General features: G+C 48.2%; 9 protein-coding genes across 9 annotated transcripts; 4 read left to right on the top strand and 5 right to left on the bottom strand.

The window, feature by feature from the left end:
* Positions 1-105: 105 nt before the first annotated feature.
* Positions 106-1037, top strand: BKA55DRAFT_588062 (uncharacterized protein; the record flags this gene model as incomplete). The annotated part of the gene is made up of 2 exons (XM_046194739.1): positions 106-702; positions 765-1037. 2 exons carry the CDS (start codon positions 106-108, stop codon positions 1035-1037), a joined length of 870 nt encoding a protein of 289 aa, XP_046056065.1.
* A 92-nt stretch (positions 1038-1129) lies between these two features.
* On the bottom strand, positions 1130-2136 carry BKA55DRAFT_548209 (uncharacterized protein). Its single transcript, XM_046191104.1, has 2 exons — positions 1829-2136; positions 1130-1776 (listed from the first exon to the last, which is right to left on the bottom strand). Exons 1-2 carry the CDS (start codon positions 2022-2024, stop codon positions 1361-1363), a joined length of 612 nt encoding a protein of 203 aa, XP_046056064.1. The 5' UTR covers positions 2025-2136; the 3' UTR covers positions 1130-1360.
* A 1433-nt stretch (positions 2137-3569) lies between these two features.
* On the top strand, positions 3570-3993 carry BKA55DRAFT_531950 (uncharacterized protein; the record flags this gene model as incomplete). The annotated part of the gene is made up of 2 exons (XM_046189269.1): positions 3570-3751; positions 3807-3993. 2 exons carry the CDS (start codon positions 3570-3572, stop codon positions 3991-3993), a joined length of 369 nt encoding a protein of 122 aa, XP_046056063.1.
* An 865-nt stretch (positions 3994-4858) lies between these two features.
* On the top strand, positions 4859-5513 carry BKA55DRAFT_4400 (uncharacterized protein). The gene is made up of 2 exons (XM_046186057.1): positions 4859-5210; positions 5270-5513. The coding sequence occupies exons 1-2, from the start codon at positions 4951-4953 to the stop codon at positions 5400-5402; spliced, it is 393 nt and encodes a 130-aa protein (XP_046056062.1). The 5' UTR covers positions 4859-4950; the 3' UTR covers positions 5403-5513.
* An 843-nt stretch (positions 5514-6356) lies between these two features.
* On the bottom strand, positions 6357-7769 carry BKA55DRAFT_531948 (uncharacterized protein; the record flags this gene model as incomplete). The annotated part of the gene is made up of 2 exons (XM_046189268.1): positions 6357-7010; positions 7116-7769. The coding sequence occupies 2 exons, from the start codon at positions 7767-7769 to the stop codon at positions 6357-6359; spliced, it is 1308 nt and encodes a 435-aa protein (XP_046056061.1).
* Positions 7770-8639: 870 nt separating this feature from the next.
* Positions 8640-9339, top strand: BKA55DRAFT_4392 (uncharacterized protein; the record flags this gene model as incomplete). Its single annotated transcript, XM_046186055.1, has 2 exons — positions 8640-9069; positions 9162-9339. A coding segment is annotated over one exon (426 nt), but the record flags the coding sequence as incomplete, so codon positions are not given.
* A 196-nt stretch (positions 9340-9535) lies between these two features.
* BKA55DRAFT_495560 (uncharacterized protein) lies at positions 9536-12487 on the bottom strand (the record flags this gene model as incomplete). The annotated part of the gene is made up of 6 exons (XM_046186294.1): positions 9536-10436; positions 10492-10713; positions 11142-11202; positions 11407-11469; positions 11521-11935; positions 11984-12487. 6 exons carry the CDS (start codon positions 12485-12487, stop codon positions 9536-9538), a joined length of 2166 nt encoding a protein of 721 aa, XP_046056059.1.
* A 949-nt stretch (positions 12488-13436) lies between these two features.
* BKA55DRAFT_682376 (uncharacterized protein) lies at positions 13437-14844 on the bottom strand (the record flags this gene model as incomplete). Its single annotated transcript, XM_046198332.1, has 2 exons — positions 13437-14286; positions 14342-14844. The coding sequence occupies 2 exons, from the start codon at positions 14842-14844 to the stop codon at positions 13437-13439; spliced, it is 1353 nt and encodes a 450-aa protein (XP_046056058.1).
* Positions 14845-19095: 4251 nt separating this feature from the next.
* On the bottom strand, positions 19096-22166 carry BKA55DRAFT_548197 (WD40-repeat-containing domain protein). The gene is made up of 2 exons (XM_046191103.1): positions 20957-22166; positions 19096-20908 (listed from the first exon to the last, which is right to left on the bottom strand). The coding sequence occupies exons 1-2, from the start codon at positions 21972-21974 to the stop codon at positions 19287-19289; spliced, it is 2640 nt and encodes an 879-aa protein (XP_046056057.1). The 5' UTR covers positions 21975-22166; the 3' UTR covers positions 19096-19286.
* Positions 22167-22246: the final 80 nt, after the last annotated feature.

Here is a 22246-nt window from a genome sequence, read left to right as displayed (position 1 = left end):
TCACACTCCTTCTGAAATACTTCCTTGTACAATCGCCGAGCTTTGATCAGCTTCTCTTCTACACCTTTTTTACGTTATTCTTGGTATCTAGCAAATCAGACCACCATGGACGCCCTCAAATCTGCCATCACTCCCATCACGCATAACCTCCCCGCGCCGATTCGCGATCTGGGCGTTTCCATCATCGGCGAGACGTGCTACAAATCTCTCCTTCTCGACGTCAACATCGAAGATGCCGATTGCATCAAGTTTGCTGTCTCAAAGGCTCTCGGCATCGGTATCATCGCCGCTTCATCCATCGTCAAGGTCCCCCAGATCCTGAAGCTCCTCAACTCCAAGTCCGCCGAGGGTGTATCGTTCCTCTCATACCTGCTCGAGACAGCGTCATACCTTATCTCGCTCGCCTACAACTTCCGAAATGGCTTTCCTTTCAGCACCTATGGCGAGACTGCCTTGATCGTGGGACAAAACGTTATCATTTCGGTGCTTGTTCTGAACTATAGCGGTCGCGCCAGTCTGGCTGCTGTCTTTGTTGCTGCGCTTGCTGGAACTGTTGGTACGCTGTTTGCTGAGAATGTTGTGGATGCGCAGACCTTGAGCTATCTCCAGGCTGGTGCTGGTGTTCTGAGCGTTGCCAGTAAGCTGCCTCAGATCCTCACCATCTTCCAGCAGGGTGGTACTGGTCAGCTGAGTGCTTTCGCTGTAAGTCAATTTTACTTTCTACGCCTATTTAGTCATGCATTTACCAACTAACACTAATTCAGGTCTTCAACTACCTCGCCGGTTCTTTGTCCCGAATCTTCACAACCCTCCAGGAGGTCGACGACAAGCTCATTCTCTACGGATTCGTCTCCGGCTTCGTCCTCAACGCCATTCTTGCTCTCCAGATGATCTTTTACTGGAACGCTCCCTCTGAGAAGGCCAAGGGCAAGCAGCCGGCTGCTCCCTTTGCAGCCAAGCCTGCTTCTACTCTGACTCCTTCTTCCTCTACCACTGCTACTCCCAAGAAGAGCCCTACCACTCGCCGACGTGGTTAGATGGCTAGATTCTTTTGTGTGGCTGCGTTTGCTTTATAGACTTAATTTGTAATGGTCATTTTTAATAAGATTTTACTCTGTTACGTGCTTTGGCTTTGAGATGACTGATTATGTCATTTTGACATATATTTGTCAAAAAATGTTACACGAGAACGTGCGATGCTGACTACCTATGTAAATGTGTTGCACAAAACCTGCCGATGATGCTATTCGAAGCAATGGTGCAAATGGTATCCCCTCTGTGCCGCCTGAGTTGAACGCCGTTATAAAAACCCAAAGTGTCGCCAATCCTTTCCCGTTGCCCAATTCCATACAATATCCAATCAAAACATTGATGCAGTGACCCCATTCCATGCCGCGCGTGTAGACCGATCGTTTCGGCCGGCGCATTGTAGACAACGTCGTTGCTCGCCTAGGTTGCTCACAGAACAGCTGAAGCAAACGCGTTTGCCACAGGCACCGCACGAGTGATCCTCGTTGTCAAGGCCATCGATCTCCATTCCGTCATCACCACCGGTCAGACCAGCGCCGCAATCGTCGCAGTTCGAAGGGGCAAATTGTGTTTGGCCTAGGTTGGTGGTCGAAGCGGAAGGTGCCGAGGATATATTCCAAAATCGGTGGAGAGATTGTTGGTTTGATTCAGGTTGAGTAGGTTCAGGTGGCGCTTGTATGTTCTCCGGTGGAAGCTCAGTGTGTTGATGCTGGTTCTGCGCCGAGTAAAGCATCTTGAGTGTACGTTCTAAACTCAATTAGCATATATACAGTGCACGGTTATATATACCAAAACCTACGATGAATTGTCTCCTCTGAAGGTCGGTTATCACGAAATCGCTTCATAGTTCGACTGTGAAGATGAATTGGTGTCGATGCCATGATCGCGAAAGGGTTGGTGATGGAGTTGCCGAGTCGAGGAGGAGAGTCGAAGGATGAGACTGATGAAGGAGAGGCGCAGAGCTCAGAAACAGATCGCTTGCGCTTGTGGGCCATTTTGGTTATGAAGAAGAAAGAGGCTCTTGATTGTATAAAGGAGAATCGAAACAATTAGGGTAATGTTACAATGGATGTTAGGCTGGTAAATAGATGATGAGGTGAGATAGATCAACCTCTTTACGGGAACTGAGACTGTGGGGCTCGAGTTGGCTGCGCGACATGACGCGCTTAATTGGTGACGTTGGACGCGTTAATGGCCCACGCCAATCGTCGCGCTACCTTACGGTAGTTGACTGATATGTATCTGATCTATACAGAGACTCTTGCTCCGGGCATGAAATTACAATGGCCATCTTAGTTCAGAATCTGCTATTTTCCACATATCACACTAATATTCTCTTATTATCTGAAGCTGAGTCCGTCAACAGGTCACCATCACTACTCAGCTCTATCTGTTCCTCGGCCGATTCTTGGTTGGGTAGTCTGTAAGTGGAAACTTTCTAGAAGGTCGAAAGGAACCTCGGTTTTGCAAGCTTATCGCTGCAATCAATCCTTGACTCAGTGTATGAAGGTGTGCGGCACGTCATGAGCATAGTGTTCCAAGCATGGCCACATACTGTACTGTCAGCGTCGAGGTTTCTTGTCCCAGTGGCTGTGAGGAAACGAGCTTGGAGTATGAAGGGTTGGGGGTCCATGGCTGGAGGATGATGGATATGCGGGCAACCATTCGAGAGGGTCAGATCAGCGGTCGTTGGTGCCAGCCCTTATGTAGAGTGCCCCATGTAGCGTTGTAGGCTGAGCAATGAGAAAACTTGGCGGTAATAAGGGTGGATAATGATTGCGGGAGAGGCACCATTGGAAGGGAACCTGGCACTCGCTAACACTAAAATTCACCGAAATCACAGTCTGAAGTTTCAAGTTTTCTTTTGTATCCCCTGGCAGTGGCACTGTAGTACAGGTCCCTTACCACAGTGAGGGCACAAAAATGACGACATATTGAAATGTATCATTAATTCTTTCTTCTCAGTATCCATATCTCAATACCTTCCATACAAATAGCCCGTGAAAGCGGTACGGTTAACTACCTGAAGCCCATATCAGTCATAGATTTAGTGCCTGGTATAGGTTACAGGGGTTGGAAATGTACTACGATTGTGGTCCGGTACTGTAGGTATAAAGGCTGCTGCTGAATTCATTAGAGGCTGAAGAGAGGTTATACCTATCTTGTAAGATATTCTGATTTGTTACAGGGGATCTTAAGATAGTTAGGTATCTTAATATACTAATAGTCACTTGCCACTAGGTCGTAAATCCCTACACTCATAGGTACCTGCACATTGTGACCAACAAGGCGCGATATACATATTTATAACCCCTGCAACCTGTAAGCCTAGATAGAACCAGAGATTCTGGTCAAATACAGCCAATGACAAACACTAAAAATGTTACACATTCGCTCTCTAACCCCGGGTCTTCTGCAGCAACGGCAGAAACTAAGCCTCTGGACAATGCTCCTCCTCAAGCTATAAAGGGTACTTAAGTTGGGCGTGGAATTTCATTTCCATGGGATGTCTTTGTGAACTACACATCTATCTCTCCATCATGGGTGGTCTTTCAACAGGAGAAATTGTGACTATCCTTAGTACAATCCCAGGGCTTCTCATGTCATGTCTAAGTGCTTGGTTTGCATACCTTGCTCTTCCGCGTCGACATGTAGCCCGTAACGACATTGAGACCGCCACTATCGAGTTCATCATTACACAATTCAGTACAACTCGGTCGAGGTATGAATATTATTTTCCACCCACGGTGTTTTGTCTGTATCTGATTCATCCACAGCCTTAAGATGCAGTCCTCACATCAAAACACAACTGAAATCTTATTTCCAAGCGAAAACCTACCCCAGCTGCCGCCTACGGTCTACCGACACATAAACGGACAAGGGCACAGACAGATTGAGATTCTACCACCACCACGATTCGGAAGGCAGAACAACTTGCGACGCCCGGATCCAGTTGCAGCGTGACAGGATGGATATCGGTGTTTTGGGCTTTTGGGAACAGTCTATGTTAGAATATTTTCTTGAGTGTATATATATTGAAATCAATACTCGTAAGGAGCTAAATCCAGATATCTTCTGCCAATTTGATGCCAACCAATTCCCCTCTGCTCTTGCATGCCATCCATCCATATAGAAACCAATTTCTTAGAGCTGAAGCTGAAGTATAACTAACAGTGGAGATGAGGCCTCCCCACGTTTAAGACGGGAACTAAAATAGTCCAAGCTTGTTTATTCACGTCGATGGTATTCGAAGCGCTCATCACAGTATAAGGCAAACCTCGTTCTAGGCTACGATACCACATGTGCTTACTCTGTATGACAGGCGGTCTTTCTAATATAATCCACATGAAGATGCATGCACCTAAAGACGGCTGCAGTATTAGGCGTTTCCTACTATGTAAGGCACGCCATGTTCACCGTTTGGTGGAGATGCAATCAGACCCTGATTTCCTCACTCCAACTTTCTCTCCCCACACCATTATGTTGTTACTGCGTCGCCTCTTTTCGACCCGACAACTTCTTTTGGTATGATCGATAGATATGACTACCTTGGTCAATGAAACTCCAGACTTGAGTGTGGTGTCTTTTCGACTCACCCGCAGTTTGTCTCTTGCTCCACCGATCTCATGGACCCATCCGGTGAGGGTGGCATATTTAAGTCCCAGGTAAATACCCACCATCCAATTACAGTGCATACCCCCTGCCAATTGCCTCATTGGGTGGTGAGAGCGTTCCATGTTCTAGTTACCCGTAACCAAGCTTGCACATCGCTAGATTGCCACGCCACGCCACGCCCCCCTGCTTCTACCACCCGATGAGGCAAGTGTCAGGAGTACGCTTTGCTCCCCCAATACGAGTCGCAACACGACTCACCTCGACTGAAAAGGCATATAAGGTCAACGAAGCCAGGTTAGTGATGACATGACAGAAACCACAAACCCAAAGCTTTCACCCAAGCAGCTTTTATATCCTTCCAGTTCACAATCGCATCCTTTCAATATGGTTCAATTATCAACGGATGCTATCATTACCCTCGTCAGCACAATTCCCGGATTGATTGTTTCTTGTCTAAGTGCTTGGTTCGCCTACCTAGCACTACATCGAAGACCCATCCCCCCGAGCGATATCGAAACAGCCGCGATGCTTTTCATGATTCCAAGGGCATTTTCAATTCCTCCGAGGTTCGCATGCATATCTCATCGCCTTTCCATGAGTTGAGCCTGACTTGTTTGTCCTCCAGTGCATTGTCCCACACAGATTCAGAGAGGACATTGACGAGTGGTGATGTCCTCCAACTACCACCAGCAACAAGTCAACACTGCCTTGAACCGAGCCAATTTCGAGTATTGGAACATGCTGAGCGTGTACCATAATACTTTGAACAAAAATGTGATACAATTTGATAATGCGCTGCTTTTCAACGCTTCAATATGGGCCGCGGTGCCTACGACACAACTGGTGTCCCTAAGCCACTGCCCCCCCCACCAAACGAGGCTCTCTCACTTGGTTGAGTGGACAAACTCCATACGTTCATCAAGCAGCCTGATGCAACTGTCCACTATAAATTAGCTCTCAGAGAAATCAAATTTACTCGAATGGACTATTACCAACCTGTACCGACACGAACTCCAGCTCCAAGAACACTCAGGAGAATGGATTTATCCATCTCAAAGCCTCCCTCCAACGAGACCTATTGTCCCTATACAACTTATACGCAAAGAACAAACCAGCACATGACACGGCCAAGCCAAGAGTGGAATAGACAATGGCGACGATTACTTCAGTAGACATTGGAAGGGATCGAGCGGAGAAGTGTTGTAAGGGACAAAGAGATAGACGAAATCGGGGTGTAACGGATGTAATAAATACCTGGGCCTCGGGGCCCAATAGATTATAGATTATGCATCTAAGATTACAGTACGTTCATAATACTCTATATTGTTGATTGAGGTATGGTTGGACTTTTTACCTTAACTTCATCACAGTATATGATTTACTCTAGATGCCTAGTATATAACATTTGGCTAATCTGGTAGTTCCTTTTCACTGACTTGGAGCAGAGTCTTGATAACCCCAAATCTGTTTCTCTCTTTTCGTATCCTCCAGGCTTTCATCAGAGCTGTATTCTTCCTTTGGTGGCCCTTTTGCCTCGAGGCAGTGCTACGATAGTGTTACGAGTTACACATTTGCCCTCCTTCCTGGTTACACAGAGTGGTACAGACCTCGGAGAACCGAATACGCTTACCGTTTCTTGTAACCTCGACCGTAGTTTTGGTTGCTGGTGAAAGGAAGCCTAAATTATTAATGTCTGTCTTTATTTACTATCTCTACTCTTGTTCCTCGTCTTGTTCCTCGCCTGGTTCCTCGTCGTCAGTCTCAGACGGCGTGTACAGCCGACCATGAGGGTCCCATGTTGCGAAAACATCGATAGTTATCTTTTCTAGGAATTCGATTGTTTTGCGCATACCCTCAACCCGACCTGGAGGCATATTAGGCGACATTACTCCATCCCCGTACTGCTGTTTGGCTCTATCAGCTATCTTGATGTAGAAACAGGCCAGTTCATCCGCTTTATTGAATGCCTCATCAAAGCAACGTAGAAGCTCATTTAGTATGTTTTCGATGTTTTCAATTGGCCATAACGCCATTGCATCGCCTCTGTAGGTCTCGCAGAGGGCTGCACGCACATAAAGGCGGAAGCGTGTATAGCCACTGCATAGCGTTCCATCCTCGAACGCCTTGTCCTGCTTGAAAAATTCGTAAAGCAGGGACGAATACGTGACATTTGATCGGTGTTGGAGCCATCCAGGCATATCCCATTCAAGGCAAGTCTGGTTGAAAGGCCGTTTGAGCTTGAATTCGGCAACCATGGTATCTGTGAAAACAGCCATTTTCAATCGGAACTGCACAACCGATGTTAACACGGCTTCCCGACATTTTAGCTGCAGGTCCGTTTCCTGTGGGTCGGAGCCTGCGAATTCCTAAATTCGGTCGTCGATTATCAAGATGCCATCTGTGTCTTGAGGGTATTGTTGAAGTAATAGTGCAAGCTCGTGGTGACGGTGCATGGAATGTAATTCGTTCACGAAAAATCGGTAACTCCAAATCTCGTCTTCTCGGGGGAAAGCCTGCTTTGTCAATCTGCCATCCGCGGCGGCCACCTTGACAATATCAAGAGGAGTATCAGCAGTGTCAAGGATGTCTGTATTAAATGCATAACGGCGCCCCCAAAACAACGGAACAGTCATGCGCATGGCCAAAGTAACCTCGCAGTCTCGCGGTAATGCTTGAAGAATCCTGGAAGGGGTGAGGACTGCAGCAGGGTCATGGAAGCTTTTGCTGCAGTTCATATAACAACCGAGTGCAGGATTTCCAGGGCCATAGAGGATAACGAGGATCGGAGAAGGCAGGGGCTTCTGTCTTGCGAGGTCACAAGCATCAAGGATATGTTCAAGTATTCTGTCTATCATGTCGCTTGGGTGGGTCTGAAGAAAACCCTCTTTTGGCAAAACACTTATCCATGACTGATGGCAACCGAGTTCAACATTTTCTGTTTCGTTGCTTGATACACGCCCTGTGAGGCGCTCCATGTCCATGCAGGCTTCACGCCAGTAACAATGGTTCGGGTCAAAAGCACCAGTTTCAGTCCGAGCATTGGGAGTATTCACTCTACAAGCACCAACAATGATGGTCGTGTCGTAGATTTGGGGTATTCTTGTTGCCAGATTGATTTGAGGCATGGTGTGTTCTTTGCTCGATCAGTGTATCAAGTAGAGGTTGGATCGAAAAAATGATGTTATCGAAATGAATATCATGGAGATGAAGAGTGTAAAAGCCAAGTGTCAAGTGAAGAGTGTTTGGTCAGGAGGAAATATGAGACCAAGGGGTAACAGAGGAAGGAATCACTTTCTCATCTCACGGCGGAAAGACAACATGCTCATGTGACCTTTCCGAATGAACTTGAGATCTTGGCCATAGAAGACAGGCAAGATACCTACTAATAAGGCAACTTGAGAATGACAAACCTGCCTAAAATAAATGTGAACTTGGTAAACTTTGCATGATAGTCGATATTCTTGGCTTGATCGAAGATTGAAGATCTCAAGTAGGTTTCTCTCACCAAAAACGCATTGGTGAAAGGAAGGTCCTTCACTAGGATCAACTCCTTAGTGATATCCGCCATCTTATCTTGGGGAATGGGAAGTGGCCAAGCAAAAATGGGGCACTACCCGAGGAAGCTTCCTTATTCAGAAGAAGCAAAGATTCTGATTGGTTCTTGAAACTCTCCCCAACCTTACATCAAGCTCATTCGATGCCATCTCTTCTTCGATTTTGGACCAAGATCTGATTCACACGTTCATCCTTGTTAACGATAGGCTTTGGTACACTTATCGCGCAGTCTTTCATGCTCCTCGGGAAGCCAAAAACAGGACCTGTAAATAAGGGGCCAATAATAATTAGTTAGAGAACCTCCTGAGCTTACACTACAGTTACCTGAGTATTTTTGTCACTCAATATTCAGGATTAGGTCTCGAGTTTTCTCTCCTCTCATGCTTAATATTAACCTTCATCGTTCTTCACGACCAAGAAATAAATAACTTTAAGGCCCATGGAGATCTCAGAACTTGCGAGGGTACAAATTTGTCTTGTTTCTTCCCATCCTGTCTGTTCCATCACTCACCCATCACCACGCATCATCTCTTCTCAACACAAAGCCACACTTACACACCACCATGTCGAGGAAGAAAAAGTCAGCTTCTTCAAGTCGAAAGGCTACTCCAGGCTCATCAATGGCATCTAGCCGAAAGAGCTCTCCACCACCTCAAAAAACAGCTGTACTGCCTCAAGACGAGCTCATGTCGGAGCCAAAACCAGAGCCAGTACAAGTAATCGTCGAGCCCGCAAAACCTGAAAAGGAAGAGCCGTGGTGGAAGACAAATGCAGAGGAACTTATCGTACTTGTTATCTTCATCATCATTTCCACCATGATCGTCGTAGCCTCCGACAATGAGTTTCTCAAGAGGCACGGGCGTTAGTTTTGTAAGTATATATTAATTTGAGACCACTGGGAGTTACATGTCATGGCCAAGCATACTTTGAGCAAGGAAGGCGTTAATAACGGGCCCCTACAGACTATCTCTAGCTGCCAGCCAAGCATCGTGAAGACTTCACCAAGGAGAGGAGGGTGTTACTGAAACCAGCCGACTTATGAGGGTTTTTCTTTTGGACACGCTGTTACGATAACGAATAAAGTTTTTGTTTTACACTCTGAGGGTATTTTCCCACCTTCTACCCCCTTCTACACGGTTCTGTTTGTATTCTCGTCCCTCGGTTCCAGTGTTGGAGGCTGAATTACAGGGCTAGCGAGATTCCTTTTCGGATGCAATACTCGGCACGATCTTGGATACGAGTTGAACTAGAGACACTATACAATTACTACATTCAGTTCCTTCAACCTACAGCTCCTATGATCCCCCTAAAACCACAAAAGCCGATGTCTTCACCGCTAAGGGCGAACCACAAACTTTCCAATTCCCCCCTTACTCTTCAAAGTCCTCTCACACCCCCTCCTAACCTCCTCCAAATCATCCAGATCCACCGCCGTATTAACAGTCTTGACCATCCCCTTGGCAACCATGTCCGCCACAACCTCCATATCCCCCCGATGCCCTGGATGTCCCGATATAAACTCATACTGAATCTCTGTACCGCGAAGCTTCCAGGTGTACCAGTACTGTAAGAAATCAAGAATCCAACCAAGCCATGCGGGGAATTTCGGACCGAGCATTTCTGCCATGACTTCACTTTTCGGAAGACTGGCGATGCTCATGAGGATGCCGTCGGATTTGAGAACGGATATGCTTTCATTTAGGGTGGAGAATTGGGTGCTTATTGCGAAGTCGACGGTGCCGCGGCCGATGAGTTTGACGATATCTTGGGTTTTGTAGTCGTAGAGTTGTGTAACCATTCCAGGGAGATATTCTTCAACCAATCCCATCTTCGGCGTTGAGACAGTTGAAATAATTTTCTCAGCACCAAAGTAGTTCCGTGCAATTTGGATAGCCGTATTTCCAGATGCGCTGAGAGCAGCGGGTATGTAAACAGTCTGTCCTGCTAGACTATCCCTTCCTTGAAGCTGTAATCCACGCTTGATACTCTGGTATGCAGTGACCGCGAGAGCTGGGGTGGCAGCAGCTTCTTCAAAGGAAAGATGATCCGGTTTCTTATGAAGGAACTGTGGTTCTGTGACGGCATATGTTGAGGTCCAAGCTGGGAAAGGTCTAGTGAGATGTGGTTTCTCGAACTCCATGCCGTAAACTTCGTCTCCGACTTTGAACTCTGTGACAGCAGAACCAATCTCCACAACAACGCCAGAGCCTTCCATTCCAAATGGGAGGGGGAAATCACTGTACTTCTATAAGCCTATGGTTTGAGTTAGGGTTAGGAGTGCTGTTGACTTACGAAGCCTTGAAGAGTAAGTCAAATTGTCCAGACACAAATTGTGTTTCACCCGTGTTGATAGCAACAGCTTTCATACGAAGAAGAAGTTGATTTGGCTTGGTGATTTTCGGTATCGGCTGCTCTATGACTATGTACTCTGCTGGGAGACACTTCTTTGGTGCAACAAGAGTTCGAGTGGTAGATGGTAGTTTCGACATCGTGATTTTGGGGTAGTTCAGTCCGCTAGATGCTAGAGTGAAAATCTGTAATTCCGTGATATTAACGGCGGATCTCGGTTCTTTATTTACGTCTATTGTCGTGCTCCGGCGGCGGAGTCGGTGCCTCGGCGGTTGGGATGGGGACTTTCGGGGGGCCCACCGAAACCGCCGAACTCCACCGCCGGTGACCTCTCGGTGCCCCAACTACCAATCTAGCATGCCCATATTGCGGACTTTGCTTGTGGTAAAACTAGACGGCGGAGAGCTAGATGACATGAGACAGGAAAGCTAACTCCTGGAACAACATATCCTTGAAAACTGTCACCAAGGCATATATCTACAGTTCATTCTGTCCTCGAACCCCTGCGCATTTCGATGAGATCCGCTCAATCTACGGGTACTCTAGAAGATCAGGACTACATAGTACTTCGAGTTGCGTTAAGGTGCGTATACCGTTGAGAGTTTCCATCACCAGAGGAAACCTCTATCGTCCGACTGCCATCAACTGCAATGACTGCAACAAATCTGGGTAACCCGTGTTACCGTGAACGCCTTGCAAAACAAAAAAAAAAGATAAAACTCCTGCCATCATACTTTTCGATAAAAGAAACATCAAAGCGACATTGGCCCTGTCGCATATGAGAGCAAAGAATTGTTCACTTCGCATCTGCACCGCACGACTACGGTCTTCACCACTCTGCATAATAAGAACTGCCACCACGCCAGTTTGGGTCTCGACGTCTCTGATGGATTCCATACCATCGCGAATAGCTCGACTCATCTAAACCACAGTTAGTATCAGAACAATCCTCACACATGCAAGTTAACATACCTCTCTCCCGACTGATGCCAAGTTGATCCGCAACATTGACATACCCCTCTTCAACATTGCCTTTATCCCTCTGAACCCTCGCCACCAGATTCTCATCACCCTTCCAGACACTGCGGCACATGGGACAAGTCACGTTTCCAGCGCCAGGCTTCGTCTGCGCCCACATTCTGAAACACCCCTCGTGAATGTTCTGACCACAGGCGGCAGCGCACCAAACGATAGACTCTTGGTTCTTCTCGTCAAGCTCACAGTAGCAGATGGGACAATCGCCATCGATGGGCTTACGCTTGTCAGACTCTCCTTGTCCGGGTGCGGAGATGGGAGGTGCTGAAGCAAAGATTGTTTGAAGTTCGGTGCTCAGAAGCGCGAGTTGGTAGACGAGATCAAAAGGCGCGTTGAGGACTTGCTTCATGACCTACCACACTGTTAATAACGCGATCGGAAAGTCAAATGCGAGGCTTACGTAGATAATATGCTTGCACTGATGGCCCTTCTCATTGTGAGGGCATGTGCATCGCGGCTGTTTTCCAACATGAACAGTGTAGATGTTTCCCGTAGATCCTGTCATCTCAACATCTTCCTCAGGGCAATCCTGAGGTCCTCCTCTGACGCGATTAAGCACGTAAAAGCGCTGAGAGAGAGCCCGGTCGTAGATCTCATGGAAAGACTGAGGTGGCTTAGGTCTGAACCTGCGGAGTCGCTTTTCTTCATTTTTGGCTTTTGGTTTCTTCACTTTCATCTCCTTCTCAGTTTGGTACGACACATCTTCTTCTGTGATTTCATGGGCTTTGCGCTTCATTGGTAGTGGCAAAGGTGCATCTTCCTGTACGCTGATAGCTTTCTGGGATGCTTGACCCGCTTTGACCGTGTTAATCAGATCTTGTGAGACTGTCTCTTGCGGCGTCTTGAGGTTCTCACGAGCAGCAGAACGCAAAACTCTTGTTGAATGCGCACTGGCCGACCACATTTTGATGGATTTCAGTTTGTCTTGTGATGATTTGAGAAAGATTTGCGGAAGATGGAAAATGTGATTTCGTCGCGACTGCCTCCAGGGTATGGCAGGTTCCCTTAGCATTTTGGGCAGTGGCGCTGCAGGTACATGGTCACGTGCCAACCTCCTTCCTCATGGGCATGTTTGAGCGTTTCAACGTCAACGTCATCTCAAAAAATCCTTTGAATCATCCAGTGTTTCAAAGGACAATTGAGTTCATTCAATAATGCCTGTTGGTTTGTAGGGAGATAATTGGTTGGTTCATGTAATGGGATACCGCATACACCATCAGTCACTGTGCTTTGGCATGCGATTAACAACTTCACAATTAAACAAATACATCAACTTAGAAAGGAACTGCTCTTTGGCATTGGTTTATCCTATCTTCTTCATCCACTGATCCATCTCTTTTGACTGGCCTCATACCGCTCATGATAGCCCAAAAAGAAACATAGCCAAACGCCCCGAAACAAGGGACTAACCCGCCCCTGCTCTCCTGAGGGAACATAGATGCCCCGCCGTAATGCGCCCCCTATACAAAGAAAAGTAACAAAAGAAATCGAAAGGCAGGTTGATGTAGTAGGTACAGGCTATGCCGCAAAGACGGCAGCCGCTTTGAAATGGTTCAACGCCGAGTCTATGCTATGGCTGTCAAAGGTGTATAGTATTAGACATGAAGGGAATAATTGTGTGTGGCCGTAAGGTCATCGAAGTGATAGTATCATGGAGGTCGTGTGGTTGAGGGCCGTGGTACTGTCATCGAGGTATTCGGTTGTTCGTCGTACTAAACCACGGGCGCGGGTATTATTGTGTTTGGCCCGGGTGGAGATATAATATGGCTATGATTGTCATCATGAAGCGTCAACGTTCACGCAGCTCCGACGCAGTGCCTAGGAAAGTGTCGCAAGATGAATGCGCGCGGCTTTCAAGGCAATGGTCGTCGGTGGCTGGGATCGCGAGGCTGTTGATATCGACCAGATTGTTGCTGCTGGGCAGTCAACCATTCTGTAGAGCCAGTTTGTCGACCAGGTTGCTCAGCAGGCAACTTGGTATCGCTTCCGCTTGCGCCAGTGTGGTTTGATCCACCAGGTGATCCAGGGACCAAGTCAGTTACGGCCTGTGCAATTGAAGCAACAACGTAGCCTCGAAGTTCGTTGTCTTCCCGACTATCTTCCTTCTCCAATCGGAATCGTTCGTCCTTGTTCATGTTGGATCGGCGCATGTTCTTAATCTCTTGCATAACATAGAGAAGAACCTCTTCAGGGCATCGGTTGCGCTCAGCAGCATGTTGGTTCTTGCGCACATATCGTCGAGTGACATCAGTAGCGCCATCAATCGAGAATGCAATGCAGTAGGACATCTTCTTGCCCCAACCCTCAGCATATAGGCGAGGGTTATCCCATGCTTCTTCACAAGCATCCACATGGACCCATCGCTTTTGGTGGTCTGAATACACCTCAGTCCAAACATGGTCCTCAGCGTTCCAGACCCAGCGAACACGGCCACCAACAGCTCGGCAAAGCATACTAAAGCAGTTGGCCCATTCGCCAACACGTCCTCGTCGGGTTTGCAATAACCGCCAGACGTCACCATAACGAGGGAAGCGCTCGAAAGCACCGCAATGTTGAGCAGAGCATTGATACAATTCGACACGGAGGGCGCCGCAAGCACTCTCTTCAGGTGAAGGGGCAGTCATGCCTCGGGCGATGGTGGGAGATAAGCAAACGGGGCAGGGTGGGTTGTTGACCCAGCTAAAGAACGATCGCTTAAACCATCTATCAACTGCGTTAGTCAATCCATCCAAATGAGATCGGATGGAAAATGACATACCTTAATAATGCCCGGATGACACAGTCTTGGTAACCCCATTCGGGTCGTCGTCCGTCACCCATACTCTCAGCCTGAGCTTGCAAGACCTGAGTCTCTTCCTCGGCCTCGCCATAGATGCGATCTAATGGGATGGTCTGCAATGCCTCGTCCAACAGACCGGGGTTCTCGTATTTGGTTGGTGTTAACGATAAACTGATGAGGAGGTTTCTGAATTTTTGAGAATCGCGATCGCCAGCAGCGGGAGGTGTAGGGATCTTGGGGAGATGTCGCAGGGCGGAGTAAGAGGGAAGACCAGGTCCTTGAGATGTCGAGGGTCGGCTATCGCTGGGGAACGGAGAGCTTCGCATACGAGGAGATTGCTCTCCCAAGCTCGGAGAGCCTTGTCGCGATGAGGCACGGAGATCATTCATACGCTTGTCACGCAACAAGCCTTCGAATTGGACCCGAAGGTCTCGGGCCCATTCCTCGCCATATTCGCCCGCAGGCGTACGTTGGCCCGCCATAACTGCTAATATGTGGTTTTGTAAGTGGATAGTTCGTCGATGAAGATGTTGAGGATAGATGTTTCAGTATATGTCGTTGCCCAGATACGTGACCGGGCTAGGTAGTTGATGGCTCAATTGTTGATATTTACGAGGCCCAAGAAACCTCGGAGGAGCGAGATATGTCGTCGTAATATTGATCGTAAATTGTCGTCGTCAGCAACGAGAGGTGTGTGATGCTAGGCCGGATTGCCGCGGTACACGCGTTGTCCAGATGAATTCTTTGGTCCTCAGAATGACCAACTGACTGTTGCTACGGGAAGTGTCGCTTGCTCTGACTAGCTGATGACTAAGGTAGCCAGAATCGTTTCTTTTTTCAACCGTCGTGAGTATCGTCGAATACTCTTTCGTCGTAGAAACAAGTTGAATCGCTTCGTTTGTTCGTCGTCGCCGCGTGTGAAGGGTTAAAGGAGAGGAGTTGACGGCTCGCGAATGGCTGACCACTGCAGGCAGGTAAAAGAGACAGACAGCACAAAAAGAGGAGAGGCAGGAGCAGGCGGCGATGAGAATCGAGGGTGGACCAGGGGAATAAAGGGACGGGGTGTCTCGGGAGGGTGTGCGTCTCGTTCACTCTTGCCCACTCTGGGCCAGAGCCTACGATGGCAGTTTACGCGTCAGCAGTGAGCGCCAGGCCAATGAGGGAGCCGACTGTTGCTCCAGGTGGGGGCCGCTGGGCGCAGGTGCATGTACCTGTACAGCTGCCTCGTACTCTTTTCCAAGTGCTCAGGGAACTGAGAAAACGACCACTGAGCCTTATGAGGGCTGAAATGATTGGTCTGTGATGAGTTGGATGGATATTCAGTGCTTGCAGGCTTCCGGTTGTTATTTAATATTAGGGCCTCTGAAGCCTACGAATATTGATGCGTGTCGCTATCGTGAACGATTAAATGAGCCTCCCGAACATGTAATACTCTTTGAGTCAAATTGAATGAGAACGGGTCAACTACTCTCAAGTCTACGCAACAGCTTCATCATCAAGAGGCGAACCTAAAGGGCCAATCTCAGCAGGCCAGGGCAAAGTGTACGTAGTCTTTTTCCAGTGAGTGATACACTTTGAATTGCGTGCGTACGTACGTCGACCTAGGGAACACCGAAAAGCGAAGTGGCGCCTGGCCTAGATCCTCGTCGTCAGCGAATTAGCAAGCGTCAGCATTTGTTTGTACTACATGTACTTTTGATAAGGTCAGATGGAGAAAAGAACTACAAGAGGCGATAAAATGTTTTAATAAATTATGGGAATCTGTACGAGCATAATGGGAAAGGAACGACAATCTCTATCTGTGCTGGCTGTGGCAATGTGAAGCCTCTCACTGAACCGAGCAGATGATAAGCGCGGGGAAACCGTCAAGTCGCGTTAAAAACGATCGGCCGCTCTAAAGATGGAGTCAATTCAAGTCTTTCAAGTGAGCCGTCACTAATTAGACATGGGTTGTAATATCCGCGTAGACTCTAAATTCGAACAATAATACCTAAACTTGTGATCAGCTTCAGTAGATGCTTCATTGTACGATCACAGACTTATCAACTGGAATATCAAATATTGAGCACTGTTTCATTATTCTTCTCCTATTGCAATATGGCGCAAATTCTAGCACAGAAACCTCTTGAGGCTGCTGAAGACCGCTGCAGTTTTCTGCGAGTCACTCGACCCTTGGGGCCCTGGACTAACAAGTATCGGTACTTTGATGGGAACGTGCCCCTCGTCTTGGTGGGCGATGACGAGGCAGTGGTGAGGTCCTCTAAAAAGGCGCCCGAAGAAATAGTATCGTGGCACAGCCCATACTGAGCCACGCTGCCCGCAATCCTTTTTCGCAATACGTAGGACAAGACATGCGTAGCAATAGATAATTGACAGGACATGGTAACTATCCGCGCTTATTGTTTTAATTGTAGGCCTCTGAGGCATTCTGTGTTGGCCTCTATCTTGGACATTACTAGCCACAGAGGAATCTATTCAGTGGCGGTGCTCGCTATTTCCAGTTCCACTAGATCCACTTTGACTCGCGGCCTCTTGTCCCTTGTAATTCCACTGCCTCCATCAACTTGCATCACAATCCACCAGAAAGTTTGGTTCTGTTTCAACGATTTCCCTATGAGGACATGGATACCTACATATCAGATAAACACGAAGACGTTATTTTCCGAGATACGATACCCAATATTCGCAAATTTTATGTGGTTCACAAGTGAAGCTATTCCACATGGTTATTAGGGATGACAATCTGTGCAGTATCGAAAGAGACAACGCAAAACAAGATGCTCAGTACTCCACAGCGATCTGCAACATGCTTCTTTATCTCTCTTTACCTCATACTCGTCGATCTTGAGTCAAATTATCTGCCTTACGCCTTGTTTGTATGTCACAACTCTAAGCACCTCAATATCAAACCACAACCACAAACCATACAGACAAATCATCTTGGCCATCTTGATACAGCGCAGAAGGCGGGCTTGGAAAGAAGCTTAACTGGCTTTGGCGTCTGCATCGCGTGCCACTGCCCCTGGAAAAGCGGCCTCGTCCAATCCCATCCTCCCATTTGACAGGCGCTCTGAGGGAGAACGCACACTCGAAAGATGACTATTTGCTTACCTGGCAACGTTACCACTGAACGGAATTAACCCTGCGTCTTTAGAGCTTCTTGGCAGCGGGAACGTTCTCTGAGCGTCGCGTCAAAACTCAGTCACAGGGGTCGAATCGGAGCCGAATTCAACACTCTCCGTTTTCTCAATTACCTAACGTCGAGTTATGATCTACTCACCGTTTCCCAGATCGAAATTTAGCAGTGTCGCACTGTCGCCCAACAAAGACACCCAATCGTCAATCGAGTTGCATCTTCAGGCTCAGTGATGCACCGCCAATCATTCTCAGTTGTGGTCTGCCGATCTTGTTGCGCTTACGACCGGGGGTGTGGTCTAAGACACCGCCAAAGGCCGCGTCATCTTGACATTGGGCTTGCTTGCGTACATGCAAACACCAATATCTCAACTCGAACAGAGAGTCTACGCAACGCGATCTTCTTCAATTGCCACCTCCTGATTCAACAATTTCCCAAAGGCACTTTTGGTGTTTTGTGAATGTTTGATGTTTTTCTCATTTTGCAGATTGATTTACATGGACTGTTTGATAAGCATTGCCAAGAAGGCCAGAGACATATCAAGAGATGTGGCCAAGTCGACGGCCAGATCAGATTACGAAGCTAAGAATTTCGCTACCGGGAAGTCTGTGCTACGTACGCTCTCATAGAGTCTTGAGTTAGACGTCCGGATGACCTCAAGTGTGGTCCAAGCTGATCGCCAAACCGCTTCAACGTTCACAGGGCGTTCTTGATGTCAATCAGTCATCGTTTGTTCGACAATCTCATTGGCAATTCTCTCGGATCTTCCCTGGGATCAACTCAGATTTGATGTGTTTTCCAAGTTCTTTCTCTTCTCGGCAACTCAATACTTAAGCATGACGAAGCCAGGACTAGGGATTACCCGTTGTCGATACGTATCCCTTGAGAACTACCCATAATTACAATTAAGCAGCCAGTGATTCATCAGAAGTATGAGTCGTGTGGGTTTCTCATGAGGTTTAGGATTCAGGGATGTTGGAATACACTTCACAATCGAATCCACGCGAACCATGTCATGAACCATCCTGTCATCTCATCTGTCTGCCACTTCACGGATGGAACCCTCCATCCACTTTGACACACTTACACATGCCTTGACATGGTCTCTCTTACATGAAGCTATTCCGGCAACAGGCTCAAATTGGTCAGGCTAACGTTCTTGGTCCTCCTGATGCCCAGGACGCGCGTTCTATGGGCGAGCAATGGGGCCTCTTTAATAATATTTAGACGATTTCGGTAAGTTGTGCAACAGTCTAGTGTATAAACCCGCGGGATCTTATTCCTTGATTCGGACCCTTGCTTCTAGTCGTGTAAGTCTAGAATTCTCAGCTTGTAAGTCAGGAAATCACTCATCTTGTAAGTGTTCTCGTAACTCCCTATGGACTTGAGGTTCGTCTGATACATGACACTCCCGATACGCGAGACATGTTCAGCCTTTTGAAACAGAGACTGGACGACAGAAGCAGGGACCTCAAACCCCAGACGCTACCCATCTATGAGACGGTAGCTCCCGATAGTTGACGTCGTGAAATGACAAAATCTTTTCATGGTCACAACCCAGACATGGGTGTACGTATGCAATAGAAACCCGATATCTCAAAATTTTGATTCGATAGCCCGTATGCTAGTCTATGTAGCCAGTATAAACATCCAAATCTACAAACTAGGATCATACTTTTTGAGTCCAGACCCTTTTGACAACCATCATCCTTGCAACTATGCTCAACATGCCTCTTCACGATCCATGAACTTATCACACACGCCGTATATCTACATTTTCGTACTCAATTACTTCCTCCACTGCTCAACGCTGAAGTAGCTCTCAGGCATGTCCACATCCCATGTTGGTCTCTCCACCAGGGCAATCTCGAGGGGCTGGTCTGCGGTGCTGAGAGGGACGACGCCGAAGATGGGTCTGTACTTGAAAGTCATCCACCAGCTCTTGCGTTCACCGCCAGTCTCGGCAACCTCGAGATCTTTGCCCACTTCACGGCGGTTCCGTAGCTGGGCGAGTTCACCTTCAGGCTGATCCGCTTCATCGTCGCTATTGGCGTCCTCGGGTCGAGGGGCATCCTCCATGTCGATGTCCTCCCACTGACCAGCTGTATGCTTGCGAACTTGCGAGGGTGCGATGGCACCTTGCTCCATTCTGCCTCCTGCTCCGGTAGAGGGACCTGTTCTCTTGCGCTTAAGGCTCTGCTTACCTGGGGCCGTGGATTCACTAATCTCGCCATCTACAGGCTTAGGAAGGTCTTGAGCCAAGTCGAGCATGAGGAGGAACGAGACGCCGTAGATCCAGGCACGAGAGCCTTGCCAGAAGACACCCTTGGCAAGGTCGAGGAGATCCTGCACGGGGGCGGGTAGGTCCTTTCGGACATGACGTCGAGACCAGGGGGTGAGAGAACCTTGAAGAGGGTGGAAGGTAAGCAGGTTCCACGAAGAGGTGATCGCGAGGAGGGTGTAGTCGTCCACATGATCAGATGAGCCATTTATTCCATCAGGCGAAGCTCTAGGAGAGATCTTGGTCCGAGGGACGTCGGCTGAGAATGACAGAACCGTAGCTGCAGAAGGAAGTTTGGGCAGTAGTTTGGCACCAGGGTTACGAACCCACTTCTCAATGCTCTGCGATGATTGCTCCTCTTCTTCGTCTGAAGAGTCACTCTCACTTGACGAGGACGCGTCATCCTCTGACTTAGTCTTCTCACCGTCGCTCAGAATCCAGGTGTCGATGTAGCCCGCGATGTCAGATGTAGCGAGCATCTTGGAGTCTGGAGAGAAAGCGATCCGTGTAATGGTCCTGTCGTAACTGCCAAGACCTCCATTGAGGATATAGCGTGGAATTTGTCGTCGTAAGCGTGTGAGTCTTTGTACGCGTGGTGAGAAGATGAGAGAGGTTCTGGGGCTGACGGGATCGAGGGCGCCCATGACAACGCGAGAGCCTTCCTGAATCGCGCAGAGCCATTGTGCGTTAGGTGAGAGCTGTACCTTAATGGCGCCCACACCTGCAAGCTTCGAGGGGAGCTCAGAGGAAGAGACCTTGACGTCCGAAGGCTTGACAGGATCTTGGTGTTCTAATCTGAAAGCCTTGACGTCGATAGCAGTAGCAACAATCAGGAGTGAACCCTCATCATCGATAGTCGCTGAAGTGATGTTCGAATCTCCCTTGACAACAATAGTCTTGATAAGTTTGCGGTTCTGGTTAATGTCGACTTCCTCGCCTGCGCTGTTGAACATGTCGCTGGCTGATTTTCGGAGAAGCCAAATATGAACCTCTCTGTCCCACCAGCTGACAACAAATCGAGCCTTGGGCGCACTCAATAGAGGAGCCTGTTGAGGCAAGCTGGACATCATGCGGTGGTTTTCGCGTCCCATCTCCTTCAGAGGAACCACAACGGGGTTAGCATCAGGTCCTGTATCCGAGTTAGCTATAGTTTAGTGATGAAGAAGGCTTGTCTAACCTCCTGAGACAATAACACTGATTCTACCACTCTCAAAAGATGCCATAGATTTGACATCGTGGTCGTGGTACCTTCGTCCCCAGACCTTGGCCCATCGTGATCCAGCACCACTGTTCTGCTTGTAAAGGATTGTTCGACGGTCCATGCCTCCGCTAAGGATAGCTGTGCCGTCAGCACTTGTCGCCAGACTCAAAACATCTTGCTTGTGGCTTTGAATGCGCTGTGATTGTGTGTATGTCTTGCCATCCCAGATGCAAACTTGACCAGTTGAATCGCCTGAGACAATGTTGCCGTTTGGCAGACATTTGACAGACCAGACAATGATGTCTTTGGAGCCACCAATGAGATCGGAGCCCAGTGTCATCCTACGCAGCATGTGGCCCTTTGTGATATCGTACGCTCGAATTGTGCTATCGGAGCAGCCGACGATGGCGACCTTGCGCGACTGGAAAGTAATGCTGACCATCTGAGCCTTCTTGGTAGGCGATCGCAGGATAACTCGCTGGAATCGAAGATCATCGTCCTCGATCGAGTACATGACAAGCTCGCCATCGATTGTACCAGCGATAAGCTTGGTGGAATCTTGAGAGTCGGCGCCAAGTGTAACCTTGTCGGATCCAACAGGCTGAGCAGCCATGCACCAGATATCACCATGTTGACCGCTAGCGTGTCTCTTTGGCCTTCCTGTCTCGAGATCCCATTCGGTGACTGTGGATGTATAACCTATGCTGAACAGTCGGGACTTTCCAGCGACAACGCGCCCATCGCCAAGGTCCTGATCAGGCTCGTTGACCCAGACAAGTCCATCAACGCTTCGATCTTTACCGCCTGGAATGATGAGCTCCTGGTTCCAAGAGCCATTCGTAGGGTTCCAGATTTCGATGTCGCCGTTGGCTCGTCCAATAGCGAGTCGCGCAAGATTAGCCTGTACCGCTGAGCGCGTCTTGGGGTGTGAGAAAGCAATGGCGTTGATGGCTGAAGGTTTGTATGGAACGAATCGACATCGATGGATATCCATTGTGACAGCGGTTTCTGGGCTCCAAAAAGACTCCTCAGTCGCGTGATAATTCGAAATTAGGTATTAACTCGCCGAAATGCGAGAATCGGTTCGGAATTGTTGCGCGAATAGAAATAGATATGCTAAACTGACGCCGCGTAGCCAGGCGTAGAGATCCAGTTCAGGAAGAAAAATGCTAGCCTCGCGAACCTGTCCAAATTTTTTTTTCTTTGCAAAGAAAATAAGGTGTGGTCATAGCGCTCTTAGTGCCCCTCCATAATCCACTATGGTAG

This window comes from Fusarium redolens (genome assembly GCF_020744475.1).
Source record: "Fusarium redolens strain MPI-CAGE-AT-0023 chromosome Unknown BKA55scaffold_1, whole genome shotgun sequence".
Taxonomy (NCBI): Eukaryota; Fungi; Ascomycota; class Sordariomycetes; order Hypocreales; family Nectriaceae; genus Fusarium; species Fusarium redolens.
Note: the sequence above shows the minus strand (reverse complement) of the source record. Positions and strands in the feature narration are given on the sequence as shown.

Bases quoted from the DNA above. Each gene is read 5' to 3' on its own strand.
- BKA55DRAFT_548197 (XM_046191103.1), bottom strand. From the start codon at position 21,974: ATGGATATCCATCGATGTCGATTCGTTCCATACAAACCTTCAGCCATC. The intron at 20,909-20,956 runs GTTAGACAAGCC...ACTCGGATACAG, and splicing joins CAGTGTTATTGTCTCAGGAG to GACCTGATGCTAACCCCGTT.
- BKA55DRAFT_548209 (XM_046191104.1), bottom strand. From the start codon at position 2,024: ATGGCCCACAAGCGCAAGCGATCTGTTTCTGAGCTCTGCGCCTCTCCT. The intron at 1,777-1,828 runs GTAGGTTTTGGT...AATTGAGTTTAG, and splicing joins TTCAGAGGAGACAATTCATC to AACGTACACTCAAGATGCTT.
- BKA55DRAFT_4400 (XM_046186057.1), top strand. From the start codon at position 4,951: ATGACAGAAACCACAAACCCAAAGCTTTCACCCAAGCAGCTTTTATAT. The intron at 5,211-5,269 runs GTTCGCATGCAT...TTTGTCCTCCAG, and splicing joins GCATTTTCAATTCCTCCGAG to TGCATTGTCCCACACAGATT.